Source organism: Styela clava, chromosome 11 (assembly GCF_964204865.1).
Source record: "Styela clava chromosome 11, kaStyClav1.hap1.2, whole genome shotgun sequence".
NCBI classification, from domain to species: domain Eukaryota; kingdom Metazoa; phylum Chordata; class Ascidiacea; order Stolidobranchia; family Styelidae; genus Styela; species Styela clava.
Window position 1 is genome coordinate 993,596 of NC_135260.1, and position 23,188 is coordinate 1,016,783.

The window sequence follows — 23,188 nt, forward strand, 5'->3', positions numbered from 1 at the left end:
TTTTCAAGAGTCGATTGGGAATTTCATTTGACTTCACAGCCTTACCAAAATAAATATCAATAACAAATATAAGACGATGTCATTTTATAATTATTAAAACTTGAAATTTTTAAATATCTAGAAGTTACAGATACGAAGCCGGTATTTAGAAAATATCAAACATTTTTGTAATTTCCTGAAATTTGCTGAACATGGAATATATATTTAAATAAACAAAATCGCCAACATTTCAAAATTATTTACAATCACTCAGAAATAAATCGGGTTTAAAATATTAATTCAAACATCTACTGAATATATTTAATTAAGAAATAAAAAATAGTTCGTTTGGTAGAAATCTAACAGGGCATGCAGTTTTATTGAAATTCTTACCCAAGAAAAGCCCGACAGAAAGTCAATTTGAAAAAGTGAGCATTAAATCGCATCGGTTCAACATGTAGTCTTAAACTTTAAATTAAGTGGAATTGATTGTGTGAAGTAAATATGAAAACATAGTCAACGATTCATCCGCTCGTCTCTATTCAATATAATTTCAAACCTTATTCCAAACGTCATGCAAACATACAATCTCGGGGCTCGAGAACTATCCGTGTTAGCCAAATGAATATGCATGCCCCTGTACATATGCTTAAGTCCCTTTACACAAACTGACGTAAAATAGGCAAACAAATTTAGTAACCTCCATATCGGTACACATACCTTGGAATTCTAGTGATTGCCTGTACAGAGTCTTTTTCAGAGTAAGGATTTGAAACACCTCTGACTTTACGAAAACTCCATCATTGTGGTCCTCAAAAAGCACATAAAGGTATCGGTAAATTAACCGTTTCGAACACGTTATTAATAGTAATTCTCACAACCCGTCTGTAGACTATATAAGGGGTTATATTCGAGAATATAAGAGCATAGGCTTGTTCAACTGTGGAAATAGTAATTTGAAGTTTCAATTAGGCTAATAGGTCAAATAACAATTACTCTCAAACTCAAGTAATTCTACATTTTCTTTTGTTTATCAATTAGTCAATGGACAGAGTTATAATTCATTTTCACAGATGGCTCCGTTAAATTTGGTGGAAGATTTCTCATTGTAAATTCCTTGATAGCTGTCCTGCGGGTATCGACTGACACGAACAACAACAGTTGTGAGCGATGCATCGAAATGCGGGGTATCAGGAAACCAAACCTCAGTTGGCAGAGATATAGTTTGGCCCGTTGTTGAATACAGCTGACCGTTCTGCCGATATAAAAAAACACATCTTGAGAAATATACCAAATGGCGGTTTGAGAATATAGTTGTGTATGTTGAACCAGTACTTACAGTACTGGATAACATGAATCAGTCTCAACCTACCTCGTAAGTCATTCCCGTATGAACCCAAGTGTATGTATGACCATCAGGAATCATTGGTCGTAAATAATCTCGAAGCAGGTTGTAGTGTGTGACGTTATAAATGTTAGCCAGTCTGTTCCCGCAAAGAGATTCAGCATCGCTTGATGTGACGTCCCACATCTCATAAACGATCGCTCGGAAACACTTGGAATTGTAAACGACACCACAAATTTCATCTACTGAAAACCAAATGAAAGCCAGTCAAATATGGAGTAAGATATTTTGAACACAATGAATAAAGCGAACTATTCAATATTATTTACTACTGTCTGCACAGCAGCCCGGTATGGAGAAAACCCATGCAAATGGGTTCATCCCTATTTCTAACTTACTGTCTATCTATACGACGGCCAAATAGCCCACTATGGAAGCGACCATTCAATGGCGGTTTTGATCATATATCCATTCCTATTCCTAATCTACTGTCTATAAGGCAGCCCAGTCACTCTCTATGGATGAGAACATAAAAATACAACAACAAAAAAAGGATTATAAATAATAAAAAAAAGTATTAAGCAAGGTAAGTTATTTTCGGTTCACTAACATGCAAATGGACGCAATATGAAAATATTTCGATTTTTTTCTCTATATAGTCTTTACTGCAATAACTATTACTATTGTTTAAAAGGCCTATTATCTATTCGCATGGTATACCAAAAGGTTTCAAACCGTGTGACATGGTAGTTACTTTGACATTTATTCCCTCTTGTATTTGATGAAGCGCATTTTCCATCTGATTAACTTTCTCCGTTAAAGCTGTGAAAAATAGGTTGAAACAAATATAATTTGAGCCATCATTTTTTCATCTCGTATGCAGTGAATTTCACTGTTTATATTATATTCCCTCTTAGTCCCGCTAAGAGTTATAATTTAAATTTTACTAAAAAAACGTTTGCTTCGTGTTGCCAAACTGTTTGGCAAATAAGAAAACATTATATTCTGGCCACGAACCTTCCAAAGTCTTCTCTTCTTCTTTTGTGCACTGTCCCTTCTGAAAAGAACAAAAGAGAAATGTCTAACTCTCTTAATGACGTTTTTAATACTTAAGTTTGGCTTCATAGTGCCAACAAATGTCGTTTTTTTTTCATTTTACATGATGCCACACGAACGTACTTAAAATCTATTCTCCTTACCCTACGTCGCCCACTTGCGGTTTGATGGGAAGCCTGGCGATGGGCGCCTTGACTTGACGTATTTTTGATCGCCTTCGAGTCGTTTATTATACATTTTTAGCAATATTTGTAAAAATTCACTATTTTTGACAACAAAAACATAAAGTTCAGATAGTGCGGAAAAAATCATCATACATGAACCTAAAACATAGTTTTTTATAGGGGATTGTAATCCCAAAAACGTAGGAATAAATTAAAGGCAGCTGACTAATACAAGAAACCAGGCGATACTTCATAAATTGGTTTTAGAAAAGCTGAAAATCACCCCCAAAATACACTGACTTTACTTTTTCATAACCTAGTTGAAAGGCGCAATAACGCACAAAACAAAAGTCGTATTTGTGTGACGTAAATATTTATCATACGGAAGCCAGACACCAGACACGTGACCAAACAGTTGTTCGGTCACAACCGTTGGGTGCCAACGGTAGAGTACTCTACCATGGGCGCATTTGGGTAGGAAAGATGGGGTAGAGTACGCTACCCTGAGAAATCTTCAAATATATGAACATGAAGGTCCCACATCGGTACAGTAAGGTATTAGCGGAGCACGCAATTTGCTGCAAAACAAACGTTACTGGATAAAGTCATCCCAGGAATTATTTGAAGTTGTTAATTTTTGATAAAATGTCGGGTTCCATAGTATTAAAAGAATATTTCAATTTTTTAGTATTTAATGTTGGGAGTCACTAAAGCGTTTTGACTTTTTTGTGTTACTCCTTAGTCATCAAAAATTTTATAGTTTCCATTTTATAAATACTACTATCAATATGTAACTAATACTAAAGCTCTCACCGTATTGACGTCACTCCAAATAGGTTTCCCGTCGCAAACCATAGGCTTCCAGCATTTCTCACCTAATGAGGAAAATAAAAATTTGAAAATTTAGAGAATTGTTTTATTCAAAACAAATTTATAAAATTAAATAAAAATCAGGTTACTCAACTATTTTATTATAACGAGACTAATTCTGTTATTTATTCGCTAATTGCGTGCAGCTGTGACTAATTGCCGCAAATTTATGGGCGATTTTTTCTTTTCTGAACAAAACGATTCGAGAATATATTACAATACCAAAAATTTAGTTTCGAAAGCCAAAACATTTCAAATGAGATGATCTTCTCATCAGAGATTTTTAAACCAAAGCGATGTATCGTATTGAATAAGAACAATCATTTATTTTTGTATGTTGTTATACCCAGGTTTGCCATATCATTACACCGCCATACTGGTCTCCTCTACGCAGGAATAAATAACGAGACTAATTCTGTTATTTATTCGCTTATTGCGGGCAGCTATGCCTAATTGCAGCTAATCTTTGGGCAATTTTTTCTTTCCTGAACGTAACGATTCGAGAGTATATTACAATACCAAAAATGGAATAAATAACGAGACAAATTCTGTTATTTATTCGCTTATCGCGTGCAGCTATGACTAAATGCTAATAATCTATAGGCGATTTTTTTCTTTTCTGAACATAACGATTCGAGAGTATATTACAATATCAAAAATGGAATAAATAACGAGACTAATTCTGTTATTTGTTCGCTTATCGCGTGCAGCTATGACTAATTGCCGCTAATCTATGGGCGATTTTTTTCTTTTCTGAACATAACGATTCGAGAGATTTTTAAACCAAAGCGTTGTATCGTATTGAATAGGAACAATCATTTATTTTTGTATGTCGTTATACCGAGGTTTGTCATACCATTACCCCGCCATACTGGTCTCCTCTACGCCGGAATAAATAACTATCCCCGCTCATACAAATATGTAATCTGAGGAGAAAAAACGAGTTTTCAATTTTGCGATAAAATTGTTTATTATTGCGAGTAAGTTGAGTCGTCTATATTAGCTGAAGCGTGGATTTACTGGTAATATTATTATTGAATACTAACATTCGTTTAATCGGACAAATAAAGCGTTTGTCGTTGCGGACAAATAAAGTGATTTGAAAAAATATGGCAATTTGTAAAATAATGTTACCAATCTACTGTCACATTTGAACACTTTTCCTCTTCTATACTGGGGTGAGTACAGAACCATCATGCCGCTTTCAAAATCATTTTTGAATTTCGGTTTTAAATTTGTGAACACTTATCATTTAAACTAGTTCTCAATAATACAAAAAAAAAAAATAATTATCAAAAATTTTCGGAAGAAATTTGAAAACTCAATTCATTGTTGCTTTCGTAAAATCAGAAATTATAATAGCAGATAAAACAACAATCAACGCTTCCACTATGAAACTTGTAGCACTAAAATTTTATTCACGAAAAATTATTCAATGAGCAACTCCATTTATAACAGCTCAATTATCTTTCATGATTTACTGTGGCAAAACTGCCACGTAAAGTAAGAGTTAGCTTACCAACTAGTGATCAAATAACCATATTATATTACCCGTTGGGGCGAAACAATATAAACCGGGAAAGCAAGAAAACTCAACAGTGCATGCACATTAATACTGACCTTTAATCAATGGAAATGCCCCTATAAACATAAGAAGAATGCATTGAATCGGAATCTTCATTTTTTGCCCAGAATTCGTCCACTTTGCTTTGGTGCCGAAGTCGATTCCCGAACAGTGTAGGATAGAATGAAGTCTCAATTCATTTGCATAAGAATATATCCTGTGCAAGCTCTCATTATTCTAAAGCGGAAAGAGAAATAGTTTATCTCATTTAACTTTTGGGATACGTGTTGCGTCACAAAAAGAGAGTTAGGTTTTTCTATCTTTATGAAACATCGCGACGATGCTACTACCCACGAGAGTAATAATTGGCGAAATTCTGATACATTTTGCGCGATATGGCATATGAATCATATTATAGAAAAAAGCAGGTCAAAACATGTCAACCTACTCCAATTGCCTTTATTAAGCCAATAGATAAATTAAATGAGAATACTGCACGAACTAAATTTATTCCCACTTTAGTAATCTAAATCTAGTTTTCGTTTTGCGACAATCGCAAATAGAAAATGTCCGAACGCCGCAAATCTACTGAAAGTATGCACGACGAGCCATCGATATTTTCAAAACTTATGGTTCCTCGAATCTATTTGGATTTGATAGAAATATTGTTACCCTAGAAGTATGTGATCCAAGATGGCGAACATAGGAACGGGGTATGTTTACCATGTTAGGGTTAGGCCATAATTTTAGGTACAAATGCTACGGGAGTTACTTGACTAGTCCATGAACTCGTAATATAACTAAATTAGGGAAAATTGAAAAAAAAAACTATGGCCTAACCCTAACCTGGTACACATACTACATTCCGTCATCCGCCATCTTGATTCACACACGTCGGGAGTACCAAAATATTTGGGGGATAAATATGATCAACTGAAAAAATAAAAGTTGATAACAACTGCTAAGAAGATATATTTGGCACAGAGATGAACGAATTAGTGTGGATATTAAATTCGATAACAACAGACAAAAGCTAGTTCGATTTTTGATTATCTTTTGCAATTCGATTTCATTTGCACTGGTCACAATACAAAAAATGGTGCCGAGGGTTAAGCTAGTTTAAAACGGCAAAAATATCAAACGGCCATTTCCTGAAATAAGTCAAACAAGTTTAAAGGTTCAAAAAAAACTGACCAGGTCAAAATAGTGTTTATGTAGATACTTATTGTATAATCAGAAAACAAAAATGGTTGTTTAAAACAAGTTTTCTCAAACTGGGTCGTGGGGAACCGTGATGACTGCACAGGGGAACCGCAACGATAGTCTGAAACATACTTATTTAAGTGGATATACACTGTCTTAAAGACATTCGTAAACGAGATAAACAATAAAGAGAAATAGTCCATCTCTTACAAATTTTAAGATATGTATTGCGTCACCAAAAGAAAGTTTGGTTTTCCTAACTTTGTGAAACATCGCAACGATGTCACTACCACGCCCACGAAAATATTTGGTGAAATTCTGATATATTTTCCTCGACATGCCATATTTATTTAAAAAATATACGATTGCCGCAAAACTATACTGAATCTATGCACGACGAGCAACCGATCGTATCAAACTTTTGGTACCTTGAATCAATATGGTATTGGTAGAAATATTGGTACTCCCGAAGTATGTAAACCAAAATGACGGATACCGGAACGTATGTATGTGTGCGTATGTGTACCAGGTTAGGGTTAGGCCATAATGGTAAGTACAAATACTACGAGAGTCACTTGGCTAGCTCGTAATAGAACTAAATTAAGGAGAATTGGAATAAAACTATGGCCTAACCCTAACTTGGTACACATACTACATTTCGTCGTCCGCCATCTTGGTTCACACACTTCGGGAGTACCAAAATATTTGGGGGATAAATGTGATCAATTGAAAAAATAAAAGTTGATAACAACTGCTAAGAAGATATATTTGGCCAGAGATGAACGAATTAGTGTGGATATTAAATTCGATAACAACAGATAAAAGCTAGTTCGATTTTCGATTATCTTTTGCAATTCGATTTCATTTGCACTGGTCACAATACAAAATATGGTGCCGAGGGTTAAGCTAGTTTAAAACGGCAAAAATATCAAACGGCCATTTCCTGAAATAAGTCAAACAAGTTTGAAGGTTTAAAAAAAAGCTGACCAGGTCAAAATAGTGTTTATCTCGTTCCTTTTTGTTGAATCAGAAAACAAAAATAGTTGTTAAAAACAAGTTTTCTCAACCTGGGTCGTGGGGATTCGCGATGACTGCACAGGGTAACCGCAACGATAGTCTGAGACATATTTTAGTGCATTTACACTGTCACACGGACATTCGTAAACGAGATAAACGATAAAGAGAAATAGTCCATCTCTTACAAATTTCACGATACGTATTGCGTCCCCGAAAGAAAGTTTGGTTTTTCTAACTTTGTGAAACATCCCAACGATGTCACTACCACGCCCACGAAAATATTTGGTGAAATTTTGATATATATTTCCTCGACATGCCATATTTATTCAAAAATATCCGATTGCTGCAAAATTATACTGAATCTATGCACGACGAGCCACCGATCGTATCAAAACTTTTGGTACCTTAAATCAATATGGTATTGGTAGAAGTATTGGTACTTCCGAAGTATGTGAACCAAAATGACGGATACCGGAACGTATGTATGTGTACCGGGTTAAGGTTAGGTCATAATGTTAGGTACAAATACTACGGGAATCACTTGGCTAGCTCGTAATAGAACTAAATTAAGTAAAATTGGAATAAAACTATGGCCTAACCCTAACCTGGTACATATACTACATTCCGTCGTCCGCCATCTTGGTTCACACACTTCGGGAGAACCAAAATGTTTGGGGGATAAAAGTGATCAACTGAAAAAATAAAAGTTGATAACAACTGCTAAGGAGATATATTTGGCACAGAGATGAACAAATTAGTGCAGAAGTAAATTCGATAACAACGAACAAAAGCTAGTTCGATTTTTGATTATCTTTTGCAATTCGATTTCATTTGCACTGGTCACAATACAAAAAATGGTGCCGGGGGTTAAGCTAGTTTAAAACGGCCATTTCCTGAAATAAGTCAAACAAGTTTGAAGGTTCAAAAAAAAAGCTGACCAGGTCAAAATAGTGTTTATGTCGATACTCATTGTATAATCAGAAAACAAAAATGGTTGTTTAAAACAAGTTTTCGCAAACTGAGTCGTGGGGATCCGTGATGACGGCACAGGGGAACCGCAACGATAGTCGGAAACATATCTATTTAAATGCATATACACTGTCACACAGACATTCGTAATCGAGATAAACGATAAAGAGAAATAGTCCATCTCTTACAAAGTTTAGGATACGTATTGCGTCCCCAAAAGAAAGTTTGGTTTTTCTAACTTTGTGAAACATCCCAACGATGTCACTACCACGCCCACGAAAATATTTGGTGAAATTTTGATATATATTTCCTCGACATGCCATATTTATTCAAAAATATCCGATTGCTGCAAAACGACACTGAATCTATGCACGACGAGCCACCGATTGTATCAAAACTTTTGGTACCTGGAATCAATATGGTATTGGTAGAAATATTGGTACTCCCGAAGTTTGTGAACCAAAATGACGGATACCGGAACGTATGTATGTGTACCGCGTTAAGGTTAGGCCATAATGTTAGGTACAAATACTACGGGAATCACTTGACTAGCTCGTAATAGAACTAAATTAAGTAAAATTGGAATAAAACTATGGCCTAACCCTAACCTGGTACACATACTACATTCCGTCGTCCGCCATCTTGGTTCACACACTTCGGGAGAACTAAAATGTTTCGGGGATAAAAGTGATCAACTGAAAAAATAAAAGTTGATAACAACTGCTAAGGAGATATATTTGGCACAGAGATGAACAAATTAGTGCAGAAGTAAATTCGATAACAACGGACAAAAGCTAGTTCGATTTTTGATTATCTTTTGCAATTCGATTTCATTTGCACTGGTCACAATACAAAAAAATGATTCCGGGGGTTAAGCTAGTTTAAAACGGCAAAAATATAAAACGGTCATTTCCTGAAATAAGTCAAACAAGTTTAAAGGTTCAAAAAGAAACTGACCAGGTCAAAATAGTGTTTATGTCGATACTCATTGTATAATCAGAAAACAAAAATGGTTGTTTAAAACAAGTTTTCTCAAACTGGGTCGTGGGGATCCGTGATGACGGCACAGGGGAACCGCAACGATAGTCGGAAACATATCTATTTAAGTGCATATACACTGTCACACAGACATTCGTAATCGAGATAATAGATAAAGAGAAATAGTCCATCTCTTACAAAGTTTAGGATACGTATTGCGTCCCCAAAAGAAAGTTTGGTTTTTCTAACTTTGTGAAACATCCCAACGATGTCACTACCACGCCCACGAAAATATTTGGTGAAATTTTGATATATATTTCCTCGACATGCCATATTTATTCAAAAATATCCGATTGCTGCAAAACGACACTGAATCTATACACGACGAGCCACCGATTGTATCAAAACTTTTGGTACCTGGAATCAATATGGTATTGGTAGAAATATTGGTACTCCCGAAGTTTGTGAACCAAAATGACGGATACCGGAACGTATGTATGTGTACCGCGTTAAGGTTAGGCCATAATGTTAGGTACAAATACTACGGGAATCACTTGACTAGCTCGTAATAGAACTAAATTAAGTAAAATTGGAATAAAACTATGGCCTAGCCCTAACCTGGTACACATACTACATTCCGTCGTCCGCCATCTTGGTTCACACACTTCGGGAGAACTAAAATGTTTCGGGGATAAAAGTGATCAACTGAAAAAATAAAAGTTGATAACAACTGCTAAGGAGATATATTTGGCACAGAGATGAACAAATTAGTGCAGAAGTAAATTCGATAACAACGGACAAAAGCTAGTTCGATTTTTGATTATCTTTTGCAATTCGATTTCATTTGCACTGGTCACAATACAAAAAAATGATTCCGGGGGTTAAGCTAGTTTAAAACGGCAAAAATATAAAACGGTCATTTCCTGAAATAAGTCAAACAAGTTTAAAGGTTCAAAAAGAAACTGACCAGGTCAAAATAGTGTTTATGTCGATACTCATTGTATAATCAGAAAACAAAAATGGTTGTTTAAAACAAGTTTTCTCAAACTGGGTCGTGGGGATCCGTGATGACGGCACAGGGGAACCGCAACGATAGTCGGAAACATATCTATTTAAGTGCATATACACTGTCACACAGACATTCGTAATCGAGATAATAGATAAAGAGAAATAGTCCATCTCTTACAAAGTTTAGGATACGTATTGCGTCCCCAAAAGAAAGTTTGGTTTTTCTAACTTTGTGAAACATCCCAACGATGTCACTACCACGCCCACGAAAATATTTGGTGAAATTTTGATATATATTTCCTCGACATGCCATATTTATTCAAAAATATCCGATTGCTGCAAAACTATACTGAATCTATGCACGACGAGCCACCGATCTTATCAAAACTTTTGGTACCTGGAATCAATATGGTATTGGTAGAAGTATTGGTACTTCCGAAGTATGTGAACCAAAATGACGGATACCGGAACGTATGTATGTGTACCGGGTTAAGGTTAGGCCATAATGTTAGATACAAATACTACGGGAATCACTTGGCTAGCTCGTAATAGAACTAAATTAAGTAAAATTGGAATAAAACTATGGCCTAACCCTAACCTGGTACACATACTACATTCCGTCGTCCGCCATCTTGGTTCACACACTTCGGGAGAACCAAAATGTTTGGGGGATAAAAGTGATCAACTGAAAAAATAAAAGTTGATAACAACTGCTAAGGAGATATATTTGGCACAGAGATGAACAAATTAGTGCAGAAGTAAATTCGATAACAACGGACAAAAGCTAGTTCGATTTTTGATTATCTTTTGCAATTCGATTTCATTTGCACTGGTCACAATACAAAAAAATGGTGCCGGGGGTTAAGCTAGTTTAAAACGGCAAAAATATCAAACGGCCATTTCCTGAAATAAGTCAAACAAGTTCGAAGGTTCAAAAAAAAAGCTGACCAGGTCAAAATAGTGTTTATCTCGTTACTTTTTGTTGAATCAGAAAACAAAAATAGTTGTTTAAAACAAGTTTTCTCAACCTGGGTCGTGGGGATTCGTGATGACTGCACAGGGTAACCGCAACGATAGTCTGAGACATATTTTAGTGCATTTACACTGTCACACGGACATTCGTAAACGAGATAAACGATAAAGAGAAATAGTCCATCTCTTACAAATTTTAAGATATGTATTGCGTCACCAAAAGAAAGTTTGGGTTTCCTAACTTTGTGAAACATCGCAACGATGTCACTACCACGCCCACGAAAATATTTGGTGAAATTCTGATATATTTTCCTCGACATGCCATATTTATTTAAAAAATATACGATTACCGCAAAACTATACTGAATCTATGCACGACGAGCAACCGATCGTATCAAACTTTTGGTACCTTGAATCAATATGGTATTGGTAGAAATATTGGTACTCCCGAAGTATGTAAACCAAAATGACGGATACCGGAACGTATGTATGTGTGCGTATGTGTACCAGGTTAGGGTTAGGCCATAATGGTAAATACAAATACTACGAGAGTCACTTGGCTATCTCGTAGTAGAACTAAATTAAGGAGAATTGGAATAAAACTATGGCCTAACCCTAACTTGGTACACATACTACATTTCGTCGTCCGCCATCTTGGTTCACACACTTCGGGAGTACCAAAATATTTGGGGGATAAATGTGATCAACTGAAAAAATAAAAGTTGATAACAACTGCTAAGAAGATATATTTGGCACAGAGATGAACGAATTAGTGTGGATATTAAATTCGATAACAACAGATAAAAGTTAGTTCGATTTTTGATTATCTTTTGTAATTCGATTTCATTTGCACTGGTCACAATACAAAAAAATGGTGCCGGGGGTTAAGCTAGTTTAAAACGGCAAAAATATCAAACGGCCATTTCCTGAAATAAGTCAAACAAGTTTGAAGGTTCAAAAAAAAGCTGACCAGGTCAAAATAGTGTTTATCTCGTTACTTTTTGTTGAATCAGAAAACAAAAATAGTTGTTTAAAACAAGTTTTCTCAACCTGGGTCGTGGGGATTCGTGATGACTGCACAGGGTAACCGCAACGATAGTCTGAGACATATTTTAGTGCATTTACACTGTCACACGGACATTCGTAAACGAGATAAACGATAAAGAGAAATAGTCCATCTCTTACAAATTTCACGATACGTATTGCGTCACCAAAAGAAAGTTTGTTTTTTCTAACTTTGTGAAACATCGCAACGATGTCACTACCACGCCCACGAAAATATTTGGTGAAATTCTGATATATTTTCCTCGACATGCCATATTTATTCAAAAATATACGATTGCCGCAAAACTATACTGAATCTATGCACGACGAGCCACCGATCTTATCAAAACTTGTGGTGCCTTAAATCAATATGGTATTGGTAGAAATATTGGTACTCCCGAAGTATGTGAACCAAAATGACGGATACCGGAACGTATGTGTACCAGGTTAGGGTTAGGCCATAATGTTAGGTACAAATACTACGGGAGTCACTTGGCTAGCACGTAATAAAACTAAATTAAGGAAAATTGGAATAAAACTATGGCCTAACCCTAATCTTGTGAACATACTACATTCCGGTGTCCGCCATCTTAGTTTACACACTTCGGGAGAAAATATTTGGAAAAAAATTTGATCAAGTGAGTTAACTGATAGAATAGAATTTGATAACAACTGCTAAGAAGGAGCTATATTTGGCACAGAGATGAACGAATTAGTGCAGAAGTAAATTCGATAACAACGGACAAAAGCTAATTAGATTTCTGATTATTTTTTGCATTTCTTTTTCATTTTACTGGTTACTATGCAAAAGGGGTTATGCTAGTTTAACACGGCAAAAGTTTCAAACGGTCACTTCCTGAAACAAGTCAAACAAGTTAGTTTGTAACGACGCTGAACAGGTTATAATAGTGTTTGTGTCGATTACTCACTGTTGAATCAGGCACTCGAGAGTTAGAAATATCAGTAATTATTTTTGTGTTAAGCAGCGTGTAATTAAAAAAAATAACAATATAACAACAACAAAAATACCAACGAAACTTTAATTGGTCCACTTCCCCTTTCGCACCTAATTTTTTTCGCCATAGGAACAGAAACCTCTGATCCCGGGCAGGATAATCAGAAGTGTGATAGCAAGCTTATTCCCAGCGCTTTTACATCTCTTCCATCTTTCAGAATTTAAATTTGAAATCAAGCTATTTTCCCCGATAAGACAGACAACAACAACGAATTACTAGAACAATCTATATGTGCAGTCACGTACAAAAATGACAACATATGACATAAAAATGAAATTGTAATCTATGTTTAATGTATTTCTACCAGAAGTACCGCATTTTATAGACCACAAGGCGCGCTCTATACCCTCTTTTCCTCAGAAATTGATCGTGCGCCTTATGTTCCTGATGTTTGAAACTGGTATTGCTTTATTGTCTACACTCAAAACCAGTATCGGTAGTATTGTCTTATTTACAAACCGTGGGTTTTCTTATTTGTAGGCAGGAGCGTCATATGCATGGACAAAAATTCTAATCAATTATAATATAAACTGTTGTAATGTAATTGTGTAATGTAACATGATATGATGTTGTCAATTCGCAACATATTTGAGCATTAATTGAATGGCATATTATTGTTTTTATTTTTCTGGTAATTTTTCGCATTGCTATTTCATTTGCAATGGTTAGACTGAGAAAAAAACTGATGCCAGGGGTATGTTAGTTCAAAACAACAAAAGTTATGAACGGTCATTTCCTGAAACAAGTCAAACAAGTTGAAATGTTTGAAAACAAACTGACCAGGTTAAAATAGAGTTTATGTCGATTATTCATTATTGAATCAAGCAAAATTCGAGTTAAAATATCAGTAATTATTTCTGTGATATGCAACGTGGCCTTTTCTGACCACCGCCTTCTCCTTCCTCACAATGTTAAAAACATGTTTCCCAAACTGGGGTCCGCGGACCCTTGGAGATCCGTGATGACTGCACAGGGGATCCGCACTGATATGAAAAGAATCTGAAACATATACATTTTAGTGGATATACAATGTCACATAGACATTCGCAAGCGAGATAACGTCACAAGTTCACGCAATTGCAAATCGTAATTGTTACGAAACCTTGACAATTGAAGTGAAAAAGCTGTTTTAAAACGGCACTTGCTTTTAATGTCTGTGGGGCAGACCTTAGTCAGCGAGCTACATTGTCAGTAATAATCGATTGTATGACCTATTGAGTTATCACCAGTCGTTAACTTGTGTGACTCTGCCAAGGTCAATTTTGTTTATCGATTTTGTTTATCGATCATTCAATGGACAGAGTTATAAATCATTTTCACAGATGGCTCCGTGATATGCATCGGAAGGACGAGCATTAAAAATCCCTTGATCTTTGTCTTCTGGGTTTCGCTCGACAAGAACAGCAACAGTTGTGAACGATGCATCGGAATAGGTAAAAAAAAGGATTCCAAACTTCAGTTGGCAGAGATATAGCTTGGCCCGTCGTTGAATACAGCTGACCGAGCTGACGAAACGAAAAATATGTTTTCAGAAGTATAACAAATGGCAGTTTGAAAATATAATTGAATATATATATATATAGTTGAATATAGTAATCCTTGTCATATGATCTGACAGAGCAAAACAAACTTATTTGGTCCCCAGTAAAAAAAAACTGGATGAAGCGTGACACTATAACGTGAATATTCTGCTCAGTCACACTTCAATTGGTGGATGAGAATAGAATGTAATAGACACATAAGTCAAATTAGTTTGGATTAGTCTTCTCTGATTTAGTATCAGAGCTGTAAAGTTAAAGCGTTCCACTGGTGACGGATTCAAATTATTGAATTACCCGTAAAGACAAAAGTTTGTGGTTGGATTTGTTGATTAAAGTTGGAAAACGCTGGCAAACAAATTTTTTAAATAGGGTATGATAGTCAAATCAGCCTGGTGTAGTGTTATAAATTAAATTGAACTTCTCTCCTACATGATTCAGACTAGATCTACCTTGTAAGTCATTCCCGTACGAACATAAATCCCTAACCATCCATCTGGAATCATTGGTCGTAAATATTCTTGAAGCAGTTTGTAGTGTGTGATGTCATACATGTTAGCCAGTTTGTTTTCGCAAATAGATTCAGCGACGCTTAATGTGACGTTGTAGTTCCGCGTGCCATAAACGATCGCTCGAAAACATTTCGAATTATAGACAACGCTACATTCTGAAAGAAAAAATGACAATCAAAAGAGTTTTAAGCCAAATATTTAGAACATAATTGCTAAGAACTATTTATTTTCATGTTTTAATTCAAAACTTTTATTTATTTTATTCAGAAGTAATTGTCTTTTGTAGTTTTTTCGGTACTCCTGAAGTATGCGGACCAAGATGGCGCATAACCTGAACCTGGTACACAACCTGAGTTCAGGTTGTGCGCCATCTTGATGCGCTCTTTTCTTTATAATGATTGTGGGCATTTTAGTTTTGATCATATGCCATCTTATTTGCTTCAAGCAAGGTCACGCAAACTCACTCAGAAATAAAGTGAACGTTTTTCTGAGCAAATTACGGACAACTATCTAATGAAGCCTAAGAAGTATGAAGTATATCAATGAATTATGCGCCGGATAATGCCAACCAATGGGACTTGAAAAAGTTTAGCCTAATATGAACAGGGAAACCGCTAAAACGTACTGATTATTAGATAACTGGAGTTGTCAATGAAAGACAACCGACATGATCGCTAGTAGATATCGCAATTAATCAACAATATTAGTGGTCGCTTGCTTTTTAGCATTTAATATGTGAAAATTCCCTGATCATCTGAGAATTACTAGCTTTCTTATGCGAAAATATGTTTAGAATGGAAGTGAAAAACCAATAGTTCCTTACCTATTCTTGACTGTTTGTACAGAGCCTTGTTCTGGGGAATTTTTTTTTCATGCTCTCATAACGTTCATAGGTCCAGTGACCGCACGTAATGTTTTTATACCCCTCATTCTCAAAGACTAAGTTTCAATTATTATACCTTCAGTTGACAGTCCTTGAGTGGTCGCAATTACTGTAGTGGTATCTTCTGTGGTCGCATCATTTTCTGCAAAGATAACATTACATTTATTTTTCTGTTCGCCCGAGAAAGTGTTGAAATAGTTATGTACGCGGTTTGTTTTATACAAGTTAGGTGTCAATTAGTCATTAAAAAAATAAAAAAAAGTTTTGCATCGATCGGTCAATGAAAACATCGTAGCTCCTCAGTGAACACCATATAGAAATTTCAAACAAAACCGAATAGAGCGCTGAGTGGCTTTAACATAACAAAACGACGCAAGCGCGTCCAACCCAAAGTTAGAAAGCATGGTATCTCGGAAATTCGGGAACAATACGTAGGGATTTTACCCACCGCTCCGGAAACAAAAATAATGTCGAACTTGAACATTCGAAAAAATTGATATGTAAGTTCTTGCTCTCACCAGTTTTATTTCTTAGCTTCTCTAATATCCTTTCCTCCACAATGTCCACCATCTTGTCCATACCTGAACAGATAATAAGAACACTATATGTATAGATTTCATATGCATTCGCACTTGGATATAAGCCTATAACACAGATTGATCCATTTCCGAATGGCAATCACAAATGTTTTGTATAAATGCTATAGGCAAGCGGTTCCCAAAGGGTACGAAAATCAACAGAATTGTGTTAAACATACCTAAAATAGGATTGAATAATATATATGTTGGATTTATTACAAATGTTCTATTGTTTTTTATACGTCTTTTTTGTTACGTAACAGTAGAGGTAGACAATACTTGCTGCAATTTTGCGACCTACCGTTGATTTATTTGCTGAATCGAGATTAGTGAACATTTTATTAAACAACCTTTTTTTAGCATTTCAAAAAAAATCAGGCAGACGTGAGGAAGAAAAGTTGACCTTTTCCCTTCATTCCTTAGACATACATGTTAAAAGGCTTAAAGTACACATCACAAAATTGAGTTTTATTTGGAAGCGGCAACAAAAGTTTCTGAGCCGCTGCCCCAGGTTGTAAATGATGAGTTTGAACGAATTCTATGACCGTACAGTTTTATTCCGAGTATACAATGGCAAATCAGAAAAATTTTGGGTATTTCAAATAACATATTAGAATCCTAGTCAACCAATATCTGCTTGTTTTGAGCCTTGTTGGAGGCAAAGTCGTCAAATTCTTACAAAAGTGTAACAGAAGCCTACGAGTGGCTTACCTGCGTTATCTATTTCTTGTATTATTGCTTTGGTTTTGTCTGAGTTCACGATACCAGAATCACCTTTCTCTCCAGGTAACCCGCGTTCACCTTTGGGACCAGGCGACCCAATATGGTCTGAATGAGACAGACCTCCGTGGTTTGTATCATCAAATATGTCTTCAACCGTCTTGCATACCATGTGTTGGCTGTCCGCTTTCACTGTATAATGAGCTATCAAGCACAATAAATATAGCAAGACTAGTACGTTCATGTTACCCATATTTTATTTGTTTATTATCTCAATATAAAGAAAAAACAGGAAAAGTTGAACCATTTCTATTAGACGTGATGGGCTGAAAGTAATGTAGTAGTAAGAGTATGGATTTAGGATATTTTTATAAAGTTACCATATGCTTTCAATTCGGAAAAGGGTTAATAGAGTTTGGCCAAAGCATTATGGTGTGACAGTTAATGCCAATGCCCCTGAGCGGCGCGCAGTTCAAGTCGAAACGGTTGGTTAAAAATCTATTAGTATATGAATTCCACTTAATTAAATGGCGTATTATCCTAATTCAAGACCAGGCGATGAAAAAAATTTGACTGAAGAATAAGCCTCCAAGTGCCCGCGAATTGTCTTGATCTGACCGATGTAACAGAAAATCTATCATAGTAAACCAAACGAAATATATGTTTCCTCGATCCTTCCCGGCGTTCGTCATATATCATATTAATTTAAACGAGGCACAAGCCGTTGGGTTTTAAATAATTGTACTACACACAATTTGCTACAGTCTTAGACAAGTTAAAACAGAAAATAACGTATAAAATTCTACAAGCACAAATGATATAGAGGACTTGCACGGGTCACGTGACTTTGTTACTGGACGGCAATAAAACAAAAACGTCCATTTGGCTCCTGTCAGTTGCAAGTCGGATTATACGTTTCCGTTTTGTTTGGTTGTTGAAAATGGTTATTTCGTATTGTTCCGTTGGCTGTACGTATAGTATAGACAACGAAATAGATCTTCAGTTATATTCCACTGATTTCAAAAGATCCGGGACGTCGCGCAATGTGGATATCATCTATTGCCTATTGGCAGAACTGCTTGGTGTCAAGTCCAGAAGCCATCTTACTTGTGTTTCAATGTTTGCGGACAGCACTTCGTTGATGGTGAGTGATAATGTGGTGATAGTGTGCCGTTATCAATTTCTTTAAATATTCACAAGCTCCCTCATTTCAACGGAAAGCAGATGACAAACTACTGTTATTAGTAGGCCTAGGCGTGGGCCTACTTCAGTACTTGCAGTTGCAGACTTGACTTGTGTAAGACAGTAAGGAATTAATAATCAATTGCTATAAGGTATTGTTTCCCTAATTAGCAGGTAATCTATTACTAAGTGTGAAGGGTTGAATAGATAACTAAAGTTTAACACCAGTGGTCATGCAAAAAATAACCAGAATTCAATTGAATTCGCCATCTAGGAATACGCTCGCAACCGCCTCTGTGATCACCCTGGTAGTTTCACAGGTTTCAATCCCATGCGGGGATAGTTATGTGCGAGAGGATTGCAGCTCTACTCCCACCGAGGGTGGTTCACATGACCGCTGATCGGTTACGACCATTCCCCACCATCCAAGTCCATGCTTCTGAAAACAAATAACTGCCCCCCCCCCCCCCCCCTCGTGATTTTTTTATGGTGATTGGTAAAAAATATATGCTACCCGGAATCAAATTCATTTACGACTAGTGGCTGTGGTGGGATATGGACATAAATTTCACACTCCTTGATCGTTAGTTTTTATGAAAACTCTATCTGTATCCATTATCTTACAGATATGGGTGCGACCATGGAATAGATGGATGGCAAAGTATGAGTTGCAACAAGACCACAGTGACACAAGACCTCATCTTGCGTGACTTGATAATACATCCTCAGGATCCATTTATTGATGCTTATCGTAATGACAAAGTAACTTGTGATTACTGTGGATTGGTGGAGATAAAGTGTCAATTGTGCTTTAACGAAAGCAACTTCAAGACGACCCTATCAAGAAAAAAAAATTGTTTCGGTGGGTCTGGTAGTGAAGGTTTTTGTCTAACGTTGGACACCGATACTACAACCAGACATACTACAACAGTTGCCAATGTAACTTTCCGAGGCGTAATATTGCGACTTTGTGATCTGAAAGTAAATTCTGATGGGTAGCCGGCTAGCCGCAACGTTTTGTTAAAAGAATATTATGAGATATGACTTAAGAGTCTAAACCTCTATTTGAGAGGGGTGTAACCCAAGATAATTTGCAAATGGTATTCATGGTACCAAATGTATCACACACTTTACAGTAATTATAAATTATATTTAAAAAATAAAGCACATCAAAAATGTATTTTTAAAAAACAATTGGTTTTATCTGCAGATACTAGGTTGATATTGAGATTGACCATTTCAATGCTAAATTTTCTTTAGTCAAAAGGCACACTTGATTCGCAAAGATTTGTGAATGCGCACAGTACACCAATTTGTCTAATGTTTTGATTCCATAGGCAGGAGGTTGTGGATCGGTGCTGCTCAGGATGGGATATTTTAGCCTCTAAATGCATATTACGTGTTTCACATGAATCCATCGTGCTCAGATTCGACTGTTTTCAAGGTCTGAAGGCTCCAACAGCCTTATTTTATGGGTACACAAGAGAATTTTCAGTGTGGCATGCATGGGTCAGTTGGAGTCACTAACCTCAAGATATCTTTAAGCGAGGATAAGATAACCTGGAAGTAACATTCCATAATTTAGAGTAAAAAATGTATTTGCCTCCACAGCCCTTTCAAATGGAAGATATGATGCCTCGGGGGTAATTTCTTTCAAATATTTTACAGTATTATGGTTCTAGTGAAAAGGGGTGTAGGCGGCTTTTTTTAAAGTGTGGTAGGTCTAGTCGAAAGAGACATTAAATGTTTATGCTAACAACTGCAAATTAATATTGCAACGCATACAAGTTAACAGAATTTGTTGAAATGGTCCTGGCTTTTGCCTTTCTTCAAAATCCCCCTTTTTCTAACTATTCTCTTCCTCTCTGGGGATGGCGAAAATTCAAATATCGATGGGACATATAAGCAGCTGATAATGGGTTAGCTTCCCTTTTTCATGAAAATAAATTAAACACTAATCATCATTTGACAGTGCCAAGTTTGTGTATCAGATCAGTAATAAATTACCTGCTAACTAACAAAACAATCAGACAACACCTTCTGACCATTAATGAAGATTTCTTTCAATTTAAAACGCAACTATGCCTACCAATGTGGGTAGTTTTTAGGGTAGAATTTATTTGTGGTTGGGGACAGATTGCAAGGTGCAACATCGTACGATACCATTCTATGTCGGGATTAGTTAGCCAGTTATTTGTTTTAGAAGCATGGACTTTATGGTGGGGGATGTCGTAATCGACCAGCGGTCGTGTGAACCACCCTCAGTGGGAGGAGAGCTGCAATCCCCTCGCACATAACTATCCCCGCATGGGATTGGAACCTGTGAAACTCCCAGGGGGATCAGAGATGCGGTGGCGAGCGTATTCTTAGATGGAGAATTCAATTGAATTCTGGTTATTTTTTGCATTAGCACTGGCGTTAAACTTTAGTTATCTATTCAACTTTTCACACTTACTAACCTGCTAACTACCTGCTAACTAGGGAAACAATACCTTATGGCAATTATTGATTAATACCTTACACGAGTCAAGTCTGCAAGTAGGCCTACGCCTAGGTCTACCAATAACAGTAGTTTGTCATCTGCTTTCCATTGAAATGAGGGAGCTTATGAATATTCAAAAAAACTGATAACGGCACATTATGACTTCAATCAACGAAGTGCTGTCCGCAAACAGTGAAACACGAGTGAGATGGCTTCTGAACTTGACACCAAGCAGTCCTACCAATAGATGATATCCACATTGCGCGACGTTCCGGATCTTTTGAAAACAGTGGAATATAACTGAAGATCCATTTCGTTGTTTATACTATACGTACAACAGCCAGCGGAACAATACGAAATAACCATTTTCAACAGCCAAACAAAACGGAAACGTATAATCCGACTTGCAACTGACAGGAGCCAAATGGACGTTTTTGTTTTATTGCCGTCCAGTGAACAAGGTCACGTGTCCCGTGCAAGTCCTCTATACAGGATGTACATAAGGACATTAAGATTATTATTACAGAGCTAAATGATGAATTTCTCAAATTTGACTGGATGGACACACTGTATATATTTCCCGAATTGTTCATCTTATGACAAATATGAAGTGCACCCCTCAAGATGACATTATTTATAGAACAGTGAATACCAGCGAGTGAGCAAAGCTTTTTTATCACAGCCCATGATGCCTCGCGCACTTCTCTCGTTCTGAGCGGCCTGTTATCAACAAGTATTCATCATGCGTATGGAATTTGAACCCGGGATGTGAAACAACGTTAAATTAACCAATATGACACCGCGCTATAGGAATTATAGGAATAGAAGGAATTAGCGTTGTTGTAAACTGTAACTGTACTTATAGAAACTCAACGCAATCAATTTAGACATCTGCACAATGCCAATGTGAAATTCCCCTTTTCCAGTGACCTTCTTGTTGCTCGGTATTTGTAGAAATATCAAAAATAAATAATTTTATTCTGAAATTTGCGAAGAGGTAAATTAAAGAATAACGGCTGAGAACTTTTTCTAAAAAGATATACAGAGATGAAAAAATTAGTGCAGAGATCAAATTCGATTAAAACAGACAGACAAGAAGTAGATTTTTGATTCTTTTTCGCAATGCTATTTTGCTGGCAATGGTTAGAATGTGACGTAAATCTGATGCCGAACATATGCAAGTTCAAAACGGAAATCTTATGGTTTATTGATCGATTGAAATTTTCTGATCATGATTATCACGCGATGGGCTGTAATGAATTGGAATGAAGTCAAAATAATGTTTCTTTCGATTACTCACTGTTGAATCAGGCAATGATCACACACTCGGGAATTAGAAATATCAGTAATTATTGTTGTGTTATGCAACGTGGCTTTTTCCTGATTGCCCTCCCGAAAAATTGCCGCTCACGTTTGGTAGGCTACTAGTATTTTAAATTTAATTAGCTTTGTGACCAAGCAAGCAGGCGCGGTCATATTGTTTCAAACAACATTTCTGAGATTTCAACACTCCCGATTCCCATTTTTTACGACCTCAAATCCAAGATTATGGGCGACTTTTTATGGCGTGGGGAAATAAGAACAGAAATTGCAAGTAAAAATATAATAACCTAACATAATTAGAATAAACATATATTTTGCGGAAAATATGACCCAACGCTTGCTAAAGTGTGAGAATTTGAAAAACAGTAAAAATCGTAAAGTTGCATATATCCGGCACATTCTACCAATAAGCTCACCTAATAATTGGGCATCATAAAAATATGAAAAACGAGAATATCGGTCAGAGACCGAAGACTTATCGATCGAAAGTTAGGGGATACCCAAAACAGCGCTCTTACCCCATAGTGACACCTTGTGTCCCATCACTAATAAATTAATAACTCGCTAATTATACTACATAATTCATCCAAAATCAATAGGCTTCTGGTACGACATATGATGAATGCACATGCTGGAATCTGGAGCAGATTTAATCTTGCTTTCGTGAGATATCGCGTGCATCAATCAGACAAATACCTATCAACATACTTACCGATTAAAATCGATAAGTAATAATGTGATACCTGGTATACTTTGCGAATGCTGGATTTTGCTCTTTTGAAAAT

At 36.3% G+C, this 23,188-nt stretch overlaps 2 protein-coding genes and 1 long non-coding RNA gene across 3 annotated transcripts; all 3 read right to left on the reverse strand.

Moving 5' to 3' along the window:
* Positions 1–746: 746 nt before the first annotated feature.
* On the reverse strand, positions 747–1,563 carry LOC144411686 (uncharacterized). The gene is made up of 2 exons (XM_078117678.1): positions 1,352–1,563; positions 747–1,234 (listed from the first exon to the last, which is right to left on the reverse strand). The coding sequence occupies exons 1-2, from the start codon at positions 1,508–1,510 to the stop codon at positions 1,034–1,036; spliced, it is 360 nt and encodes a 119-aa protein (XP_077973804.1). The 5' UTR covers positions 1,511–1,563; the 3' UTR covers positions 747–1,033.
* A 504-nt stretch (positions 1,564–2,067) lies between these two features.
* LOC120348178 (uncharacterized) lies at positions 2,068–3,486 on the reverse strand. The gene is made up of 3 exons (XR_013478958.1): positions 3,358–3,486; positions 2,342–2,381; positions 2,068–2,146 (listed from the first exon to the last, which is right to left on the reverse strand). It is a non-coding gene; the product is annotated as an uncharacterized LOC120348178 (long non-coding RNA).
* Positions 3,487–13,698: 10,212 nt separating this feature from the next.
* LOC120346976 (uncharacterized) lies at positions 13,699–17,588 on the reverse strand. The gene is made up of 5 exons (XM_078117968.1): positions 17,408–17,588; positions 16,637–16,699; positions 16,195–16,260; positions 15,176–15,390; positions 13,699–14,690 (listed from the first exon to the last, which is right to left on the reverse strand). Exons 1-5 carry the CDS (start codon positions 17,586–17,588, stop codon positions 14,541–14,543), a joined length of 675 nt encoding a protein of 224 aa, XP_077974094.1. The 3' UTR covers positions 13,699–14,540.
* Between the last annotated feature and the right edge of the window lie 5,600 nt (positions 17,589–23,188).